Source organism: Notamacropus eugenii, chromosome 1 (assembly GCF_028372415.1).
Source record: "Notamacropus eugenii isolate mMacEug1 chromosome 1, mMacEug1.pri_v2, whole genome shotgun sequence".
NCBI classification, from domain to species: domain Eukaryota; kingdom Metazoa; phylum Chordata; class Mammalia; order Diprotodontia; family Macropodidae; genus Notamacropus; species Notamacropus eugenii.
Window position 1 is genome coordinate 452,760,600 of NC_092872.1, and position 11,337 is coordinate 452,771,936.

The window sequence follows — 11,337 nt, forward strand, 5'->3', positions numbered from 1 at the left end:
ATTCCCTTTTGGCTCAAGGTATATGTTTTTGACATCAGAAATCATCAGGTATTCAAGCTGTAGGGACATTCAGTCCCTTCAAATGAAGTCTTAAGACTCACTAGATCTTCCTTTGCTAGTGCATTGTTTGCTCTATGCATAGTGGCTGATAGGGTTCCAGGAGGTAAAGCAGGAAACAGTCTGGGCCAAAGGAGAGAGAGAAGGAAGAGAGGACGATTTAGCCCCACCGTCCTCCCTACAGTGTTCCTTTTCAGAGGCACCAGGCACCCTTTGCACCTGGTCACTCATTCAAGTCTCTTCTGAGAGCTGACCAATCCTTATCAGGTGACCTCTAGGGCAAAGATCATATCAGTAATACACACTGAGGAACAAATACAAAAATTACATAAACTAGCTTCAAAGTACAGTAAAAAAAAAGTTTTATTAGGAGTGCAATCATCTTCCATTCCCCAACTGAGAATTATTTTTATTCTTGTAATAATTTACTAGTGAATACAATGTGGCAATGGGAGAGTTGGAAGGTAATGGTAACTGACACCAACAAGGACAAAGTGATTGTTGGGTAGATTGGCAGCCAGTCATCAATTTTCCCTTTTAAAACCACTACATGTCTGACTATACATCCTTATAATGTGATTTGGAAGGACTAAAGTAGTTATCTGTCAAAGGTCCCTCTGGTGCATAGAGCTCCTAGCCTGGGGTCAGGAAGAGCTGAGTTTAAATCTGGGCAGACACCTATTAGCTCTGTGACTCTGGGCAGGTCACTTAAAAAAAAAAAAAAAACTCTATTTGACTCAGTTTACTCATCTGTAAAATGGGGATAATAATAGCACCTACCTCCCAAGAATGCTGTGAAGATCCTACGAGATAATTGTAAAGCACTTCTTAAGTGCCTGGCACAGAGTAGGCACTATATAAAATTAACTATTAAAGAAATATACCATGGAAAAATTATTTAATGGGGTCATTTTTCCAGAGCGCTGGATGGGAACAGCAGGACTATCAGGGCACACTTCAGGGTGGAGTTCATCTCTGGGAGATTTCTGAAGTTTGGTCTGATGGCTAATGTGGAAAAGGGCAGGTGTCCAGGAGAAACATCTGCTGTACCATTTCGAGAAACATATGCTGTACCATTTCCATTTTAACTTCTCTTCCCCTTGATCTTCCATTAATAAAGTGCAATAAAATTGACTCAGTGAAAGGTGCCAGTGTTTGCTTTGACCTCCTGTCCTATAACTAGAAACTAAAAGCTTTCACTGACCTCACATTTCTACTGGTCATATCCTTGGATGGATGAGAGAACAAGAGGAAGAAGATAGATTTCAAAATCATGTGCTAAAACAGTTGTTGGGAGAGCAAAAAAACAAAACAACAAATGAAACTCCTCAAATTTCCAGAGACAATCAGAATGAATGACATTTTTCAGCAATCAGGTTGCAGACCAGGTGGTTATTCTCGATGTAGTAATGTTAAACTCATCTTTACTGGAACTTCCAATATTGGGGAGACGTAGAAAAGTCTCATTTCTCCACTGGGAGGCGCAGTTGCATAGGTATGGAGGAGTATGACAGCTACATCTCTAGCCGTATCAAGAAGTAACTTCAAATCAGATTTTTAACATTCCAGTGATTCAGATGCTAATTTTAATTGTCCTTTTTAGCCTAGAAAGGAACTCAATCCAATTTCTAGAAAGAATGGTTTATATTCTCCACCTCCACACCACCAACTCTCTTCCCTTAATATTTGCAATTTGGCTTTCGTCCCCAAAGGGTTCTCTCCAGGTTTTGGAAGAGTTTTTAATCTCCAAATAAGGAAAGTCTTTCGTCAGTTCTCCCAGATCTTTCCTACAGTGGATGTTGAACTTGATTTTACTTAGCTTCTGGTTCCTCCTTTGGGTTTTTTAAATGAAGAAAAAAATTATTCTGTTGCCTCATCTACGTTTCCCATTGTATACTTTTCTCTCCCTTGAGCCACTAATTATCATGATAATGAATTTAACAAAAGAAAAAATCTCCCTAATGTACATAAAAAAGCTACTCAGAGGCAGAGTTGGGGCAGGGGTGGTGTTTGGGTCTTCTCTTGTCTTTGGGGCTAAGCTTGGTCTCCATTTTCTTCTGACACCTTTGTTTTTTCCTTTCTACCTACCCCTCATGGGTTACCAAGGCTCTCTCAGTGATCTCCTCAGTTCCTATTGATTCAAATATCATCTGAAGACTCTCAGATCTACATATCCAGTCCTAAGAGCTACAAATCCATAGGACTGACTGCTTATTAGCCATTTCCAACTGGGTGGCCTATAGTCATCTCAGCCTTTAACATGTGCAAAACAGAACTTTTCTCCCAAATCTCATTTGTTTGTCCTTCATTCTCAAAGAGGACCATGAAATCAAGAAGATGACATCCCAAATCTACCCCTCTTCTGAATGGAAATCCCCGATTTCTGTTGAGGGTACTACTTTTCTACTGCTCAATGAGGTTTACAAGCTCTGCTGGATCGGTGGCTACTCTTCCTTCCCTCCATCCTTACAGCCAATCAATTGTCAACATCTTTGTTCTCTTCCTCCTGACCTCCTTTCAGTGCCTAGCTTGGTACCGGCTCTAGGAATCCCTTCCCTGAACTATCATGATAGCTTTCTGAGTGGCCTCACATCTCGCCCCTCTCTCATCTGTTTCACACACCATACTAGATATATTTCTAAAGCTCAGGTCAAATAGGATCACTCCCATTTCAAATTCCCAGAGGCTACCCTGTGCTTCTTCAATAAAATACAATCTCTAGTATTTGGCATTTCAATTCCTCAGGTCTACCATTCTAAACTTATTGTGGATTATTTCCTTTCACCACCCCCTACAGGCCAACTACAGTGACAGTCACACAATACACTCCATATCTAAGATGCATTCCCTCCTGACTTTCTTCTTAGAATCCCTGGTTTCCTTCTGTGCTCATTTCATGTGCTATCTCTTACATGAGATGTTTTGCCATCCTTCCAGCAATTAAAACCTCTCTCACCCACCAATGACTTTTAACTTACCTAGCTTTTATTTTGTATTTACTTAGATGTGTATATGTTGCATCCCCCGTATAATACAAGATCCTTGAGGACCAAGAGATTATCTTACTTATTGATACATTCTCCCTCAAGGAGCCTCCAGTACTGGGAGACATTATAACAGGAGCCAGGAGACCTGGGTTCTAGTCCTGACAAGTCATTTCCCTTTCTGGAGCCTTCAGTTTCCTCATCTGTAAAATAAATGGGGTTGGATTATATTTGTAAAGTTCTTTCTAGCTCTGAAATTCTGTAGCTGAGTCAATCAAGCTTTAAATGAGTACTTTTAATATCTTTTGGAGGCAGTTTAGGTGGCTCAGTGGATAGAGCACTGGGCCCGGAGCCAGCAAGAATTGAGTTCAAATCTGGCCTCAGACATTTACTAGGTATATGATGCTGGGTGAATTACTTAACCTCTGTTTGCCTTAATCTACTGGAGAAGGAAATGGCAAATCACTTCAGTGTCTTTGCCAAGAAAACCTCATGGACAGTATTGGTGTGCTACAGTCCACAGGGTCACAAAGAGTGAGATATGAGTGAACAAAAATAACAGTAAGTCTTCATTGTATACGGTGGGTGTTTACAATGTTGTTCAATTGAACTGAATGCTTATCACGTGCCCATGTCTAGTTCAACATAAACAAGCATGATGGGGTACCTTAGAAAGCAAAAGTGTTTCTAGTATAATTTGTAGTCTTCAAATAGTTCTTAGGGTCATCAATCATTTCTTAAAATTAGTATATGCCGTTCAGACAACCACCACTTATCCCAGATGTTCTCTCAGCTGTTGATTCCAAGACACTTTCACATTCCAGAATCCTCAAACTGGAATTATGTAATCAAGATTTACTTTTAACCTGAGTCATAGTGAGGCTCAAAGAACCTTAATGTTCAAAAAGGAAAACTGGCATTAAAGAGATCAGAGGACCACTCAATTATTGACAGAATGACAAGAATAGGAAGGTACCTTTAGCTGGAAGACAACAGAGTTTAGCCTTCTCATTTAAAAAAATTAAGGTCCTAAGACTAAGGAACCTGCCTATGATCAAATAATTGTTTAATTGGAGATCTGGTATTCAGATCCAGGCTTTATGACTCCTACACTGGTGCTCTTTCCAATGAAAGGTCTCTAGTGGTACCAGTTGCTCTCATCCAGTAGTCTAAGAAACTTTTGTGCTCTCTGTCCTGATCCTAGTTTCTCCTCTCAGAAAATACTAATTAGTGACTATAAAAATTTAGGATAAGTTTATTGTCATTTGTAAACTCTTGTGCTATAATAATGGGGTGGGGTCAGAGGGATAAATATCTTATCTACAAATAATAAAACACAAATGAAGTAGATTTCCCTTCACCAGCAAAATAACTTTATCAAAAAGTTTCTGATGGACTTCTATTTTCATCCATAATCCAAATCCCGTGGGTGCTGCTAACATAAAATGGTATTTAAAGGTACAGAGGAGTCAAATATTTGCCTTGCACACAAATCAGTGTCCAGGTAAAAATGTTTTCATATTGAAATGCCAAAGAATAGCAACCACCCTCCTTCATTCTGAGTAGGGCTGATACCCCATGTAGGTTTCATGTAACTAAGAATTACTGCTTCCGTGTAGGCTAATATTGGGTGTTTCTAGAAAAGAAGGTGATTCCATTGGCATTAGTATACATATACACATATATAAATACACATAAATACATATGTGTAAGCATACACACACAAATATGTTCAACTCCGGGTAAATCTTAAGTCTAGGTAGATATTAAAAGTGCTTATATTTTCAGGCCATTAGTACTATTTGTTTTTTCTGACTTCACCCAACTGCCCTGATTGTATGCTCCTACAGTAATGGGGTTTTTGTTTTTGGAGGTGAGTAGGCAAGGCAATTGGGGTTAAGTGATTTGTCCAAGATCACCCAGCTAGTAAGTGTCAAGTGTCTGAGGCCAGATTTGAACTTAGGTCCTCCTGACTCCAGAGCCTGTGCTCTCTTCACTGCGCCACCTAGCTGCCCTAGTCATGGTATTTTAAATAAGCTGGAAACACTAAAGAGAATGATAGCTAAATTTATTCTAGGATAAGAGCACAATTCACCTTACTATTATACTATCCTCTAATAATCCACAAAAGACTAAAAATCTTTTTACATTTTTCCCATCCCCACTCCCTCTTTTTATGAGACAAACATCAAACTTTCAACAGTACATGTGTGTGATATGCCAGTTTTTCTCATCAAATTCTAAAGCTAAATTCAAACATGAAAATGAAGCGACTAAGGGAATATGAATCATGCACAAAGGAAAAAGCTTTCTGAGTGCAACCTGCATTTTACACACTGTCTATGTAACTATGATTGGGGGTACAGCAGTGGCAGTCAAGCAACCACCCTTCAGGAACCTCTCAGGGCACTTGACAAACAGGCTGGAGAGGCAGTTCCATCTCTCTGGTTTCTTCATTTAATAACCTATTAAAAACAGGACATTTGTCAAAAAGAAGTTAAGGAATCCAATAGAGCCCAGACTAGAAAAAGAAACTGAAATAGCTGTACCCTAGGGTCAAGTTTAAGGTCACTTATTCCCTGTGATTCTAATAAAAGATAACACAGTGTGGACCCCACCCTGGTTTTTAGTGCTTTCTTCCATGACCTCTAGACACTGAATTGCCTGGATATCAAATAGGGCCACAATGATTGAGAAGTGGACCATAAGACAGTACAGAAACTCACCAGAATCTGTCGAAGGGGAGGGGTAGATCAGATATGTACTCTGTAAACTGATGTCTTCCAGCTCAAAAATCCTATGATTTTATGAATATAATTTATGATTTAGGGAACCAATTAGATTTCAGAAATGTGTGTGGAAAATGGAGTAAAAAGCCATCAAAACCTTGGTTTTTAAGGCCACATCTATATGCACTTGGTAATATACAAGATAAACAAACAATAAGATTTAGCAATACTGCTGGAAATCAAGCTTATATGAGAGAATCCAGATATGTGAAAGGACAAATATCAATAAAGTGATAATGAAATTATTTTCTGTGTTTCACTTTACATTGTGCTGTTTAGAAGGTAATAATGTTGAAAGGAGAAACAACTTTCACATTTTTTTTTATTGAACAGTTTTATTCTGCCTTAGAATAAAAACCTTGCTTTAATGTTGCAAGGTACACTGCAGGTATGCCATGCTGCCAGTTATTAGGGCACAAAATACCCCACTTGTTAACCCAAAGGCTAGGGAGACGCACCAATTCATACCTTCACAGCATGTATCACTGGTATTATTTACAATTTTCTTGTTTAAATAAGCCTGGGACGTCTCAGACAGTCTACATAGTTATTGCAACAGTACAGCACTTGTCTTTTATGTTCAAAAACCTCAAAAAGTTGTTCAGTGTCATGATTTATGGGTCCTCAAAAAGGTTGTGTTGGTAACATGCAAACAAACAGTACTAAACAATATTATCTCAACTATGGCTGCCAAATACTGGACCTTTAATAAGGAAACCAAATTACAAAATACTTCCTTTGTAGTGCTATACAAAAGATATAAAATTAAAATAAGAATATCAACCACTTTTAAATACTCCCATTTTCTTTCCTACAGTGCAGTTCTCCACTTCTTTATCACTACTGAACATTTTGAGGATAAAGTTAACAAAATCAGCAAATTAGATAAAAACATTTTAATCTTTGGATCCCTTTATTCCTGTGGCCTCCATTAAAAGCATCTGAATGGCCAGATTTCATTTTTTCCATTATAACTTATATCAAAAAGATTTACTAGTAATTTTTAATTGGCAATGAACTCCATACTGAGTTGCTTGAGGTTCACTGGTCAAGGGACCAGTACTGTAATGTCTTAAGGGCTATCAAAATGCAGCAACTTTCAACACTCAGAATGTTCTTTCAATCCAATGGAATGGGTCTACAAGTATCACAACAAAGACAATTTTAAGGACTGACAGACTTTTTTTTAAGCCCAGGCATATCAGAAAGAACATATTAACTGATGCCTAGTATTTTCTAAAAAAGTTATTATTTATCAGCAAGTAAAGCTAAGTGCATTCTGATCTATGATTATTCATGTCCTTATACTTAAAGATCTTCTTTATTTGGACAAATCCTGTGATATGCCATAAGCTACAAAATGAAGTACTTGCAAGTGAAAATGAAGAATTTATCCTCTTTTATATAATGGAAGAACATACCAAATCTTCATTTATATTCCAAATATAAAAATCAAACAAATTTAAAGCCTGAAAAGCTAAGAAAAAAACCAACTATTAACTCTGTTCCTTAGCATATCAACTTTTGCAATAACACAGTATGTTTGCTGACTTAAAAATGTTTATTCTTTAAAAAATTAGTTGCTTTTTATACAGCTATACAAAGTTCTTAATGTTTCTTTGGCAATGGGATATAATGGAATTTTACAACTATATAAAAAAGGTACCTTTGCCTAAGAAACAGTATTTACTGTGTGTACATAGTTGACTGACAAAGAAAATGCTCTACCATCCAGCACCCTAATTAGTTGACGAAATAAGCTACCTCAAAAGGGATATTACAGGATTTCCCAAAAAACAACCTTCTGTGGCTCAAAACACTCACAGTATCACGGCCCCATCTGCAGGTAACTTGCAGTAATTATCAAATACAATTTAGTGATAAGAAAAATCCTCTCAGTGATGAAAAAATACTTTTAAGTTCCATCCAAGTACTGTTTTAGTTTGTATTTAACTATACATAAGAAATTACTTATCCTTCTGCTATCTCAAATATATTTAATGCTCAACATTTCTGAAGATGGCCATTTTTCAAAAAGTAACTGCATTATACCCTTTGAAATTTAAGCAGTGAAACCCCAGTGCTGGTGACAAGTATACAGCAAATTCACTTCTTCATTCTTTTCAAGGACTGAAGCTAATTCTCTGGACCATGAAGACCTAGATAGACATCACCTACTTCCAAGACTTTTCCGCAGACTATGCAGCAACTTTGTTGTCTTTCTAAAAAGCAAAGGGAAAAAAAGTTACCTTATGCTTCAAATAATAGTCTTACGAAGAGCTTCTTGTTATTTCACCTTTTGCTGCAGTATAATTTTCTTTACTTATAGCCTACATTCATCCCCTCTTCCCATTCTGTTTAATGGCTTCCATTATAACGTTCTGTATCTTTTTTTTACATTTAGCAATCCCTAAATTATATGGCACAGATAGAGAGCAGAATCTTCTAGCTAAATGCATTTTACAATTCACTAAGGGTGAATACATTTGGATAATAGTCCTATAGTCCACATGGATATCTCTGTTGTATAATATAGGGACCTGGTCCTAAGGAACTCCCTTTTCAGATGTGAACAACTGCTGTAGATGAATATTTAATAATTTATTTTTTGGAAAAAAATATAACATTAGTTTGTATTATAAATTGTTCAATAAGGAACAACAGCACACACTAAAAAAAGCCTCCTGAACATTTTAAGTTAAGATACCCACTGGTGACTATTTCAAACATTCAAAGATGTCATGATGCTACAAGTAGGATACCACTGTAATATAAGGCAGGATGGTTACCAAATTCAGGAGCAGATCCAAATATTCTGCTATGCTATGCTTCTAGTCTTTGAAATGACTGAAAAGGCCTAAGAATTTTTAATCTTATAGTCAATCTGAAACTGTTTACTCAAAACCTATTATGTCCCCAAGAGTATGAAAAGTGTTATAGTATGGAAGTATACAAAAAACTCTCAAGAAGATTACAGTGTAATTGGGTTGACAATACAAACACAGAACAATTATATGTTATTAGCACAACAGGAGGCTAGAAAAAGGAGACATCCATTGGTGTTGGCTAGAATATAGGAAGAGCCTTTATAGGAAGAGAACTTGAGGTGGACTTTGAAGAATAAATTGGATTTGGATAGGGCTGGATGGAAGGGACAGTAGGTACAACTTTCCAAGCCAGGCAATGAGGTATGGCACAGAGATATACATTTTGTAGGACAGAAAGAAGACCTATCTAACCAGAGTGGAACAAGAATGTTAGAAAACAGTGAGAGATATTCGTAGATGTATAGGAAAGAGAATTGCACAAGTCAGAAAGAAAATTCTTAATATATTAAAACTAGAGGAAATGTTTGAGATAAATTAGAGTTAACTCCTTTGTGTTACAGATGAGAACAGTGAGGCTCAGGGAAGTGAAGGACACTGCTGAAGATCACAGGGCTAGGATACAAACTCAGGTCTTTTGATTCTTATTCTACTATCCTTTTCTCTATACTAACAATTCTCAAACTTTTTGAGGTTGTTATAGGAATCTGGGCATGAAATTGGGAGGGCTTGAACTTGGAAGGTGACTAGGTGTGAAACAGTAACAATTCAGAAGAAAGAACAGGACTTAGTGAAGAAACAAAGATATGTTTGGTATTTAGTCTGGGGGACTTCATCACAAATGTATAGTTGGGAAGAAGAGTCAAGTGGAAGGGAAAGATTTAGGATTTCAGTTTGTGATATGGATGTGATGTCAGTATGTGATGATGACAACTACTCATATTTACTTAAGAGCTTTAAGTGTTACAATACACTTGCCTTAAAACAATTCTGTGAGGCTGGTAATACAAGTAACCTCGTTTTATAGATGAAGAAACTAAGGCTAAGAATGGTTTGGTTACTTATTGCTAATGGTTACATTTATGATTTCAGAACTAAAATTCTTTTGAAAGTCTGAGTCCAGCATTTTTTCTGCTACAGGAAACTGTCTCTACAGATGATGGCTGGGTATCTAAGTAGAGACGTCCTTCTTTGGGAAGCCAAACATCCGGGTCTCCAAGTGAAAGGTTAAATCTGAAGAATTAAACAATGGGAATGGATGAGGTTGTTAAGGGAGTTGAGAGTATAGTATATAAGGTGGGAGACACTAGCAATACATATTAATAGGGTAAGAGGAAGAAGATAAGCCATCAAAGTAGATAGTGGAGTATAGTGTCATGGAAATGAAGGGAGGAGAAAGAGAGGGTGGGAAGAATATCAAAGAAATCAGCTAAGATCAAGACTGAGAAAAGGCCATAGAATCTGATTAAGTAGAAGTATGGGTCAAAGGAGAGAACTGTAGAAGGCAGATTTCAAATCTTAAGATTGCTAACCCTGATTACTTTGCTTGATTGAGAGATCTCTGGTAAAAACTTGGGATGAAAACCACCATGTTCTTAACTCTTGAGTATTTAGAATTGCTGTCAGTATGTCTCTGCTTTCAGCTACCCTCTTTATTGTATCCAGGAGACCTTTTAAATGGGGTTTCCCCCTTTCTCCTGGAGGACATGTCTGGGTTATAGATTTAAAGGGTACCTCAGATGTCATCTAGTCTAACCTTCTCATGTTATAGATAAGGAAATTTATCTGAAACCTAGAGATTAAGTGACCCATCCAGGCACATAGCTCTTTCTACTGTACTGGGCTATTAAAGGTGATTCCCTCAGTTTTAGTGACAAAGTAGGACAATAATATGAATACAATTCACAGACTCTTTTTTAAAGTAATACCTAATTTGTGCATGCACTAATAAACACACAACAGATCTATTAGTTGTTTTATAATGTAACAAAAAAAGAAAAAAAAAAGAATCAAAGCATTTATACACTACTCACCCTATATTCAAAATCTGCAAACTCCCTGCCCCCTCGGCCACCTCTGAATCCACCACGAAATCCTCGAGGAGTGGCAAAGCTACCACCTCTTCCACCCCCACGTCCTCTGCCACCACGGAAACCAATTCCTCCTCTACCTCGGTAGCCTCCACGGCCACGATTTGGACGGAGGGGAATTCCAAATGTTTCAGCATTTAGTCTTCTTTCCTCTGCCCAAGTTGGTCTTCTTTCTCTATAGTGGTGACAATAGCAGACCTTCAAATCTAGTCTACATTTTATTATGTTAGGTTACAAACTGAATCAGTAAACTTCTAATTTAATTCAAAAGTGAGTTCTAAAAAGAAAATAAAAATACATTGTCTAAGGTCACTATAAGCCACTAAAGTATAGAAATATTCAGTATACTGTTCTTATATAAAGACAACCACGTGAAAATGTGCATAATATTAATCTAATTATGCAAAAATGCTGACAAACTTCACAACAAAAATGCCCTAATTTTAGAACACAATTTAAAATTGAGATTTACCATGGATGACAAAACCAAGGGACAGAAAAAGTTTTTTGGATCCCAATTGAATAATTCTAATTTATAGCTATTAATTTTTAAATGTGAAAACAACTCCAAGCAAAAATTTACTTTGAAAAG

General features: G+C 37.1%; 1 protein-coding gene across 2 annotated transcripts in view; it reads right to left on the minus strand.

Moving 5' to 3' along the window:
* Positions 1 to 6,145: 6,145 nt before the first annotated feature.
* LSM14A (LSM14A mRNA processing body assembly factor) overlaps positions 6,146 to 11,337 on the minus strand; it is a 58,479-nt gene continuing 53,287 nt past the window's right edge. For both annotated transcript variants that reach the window (XM_072632027.1, XM_072632026.1), the window contains 2 exons: positions 10,689 to 10,920; positions 6,146 to 8,052 (listed from right to left, as the gene is read on the minus strand). In XM_072632027.1, the coding sequence (XP_072488128.1) occupies positions 8,029 to 8,052; positions 10,689 to 10,920 (256 nt within the window). In that variant the 3' untranslated portion in view covers positions 6,146 to 8,028. The remainder of the gene's footprint in view (positions 8,053 to 10,688; positions 10,921 to 11,337) is intronic.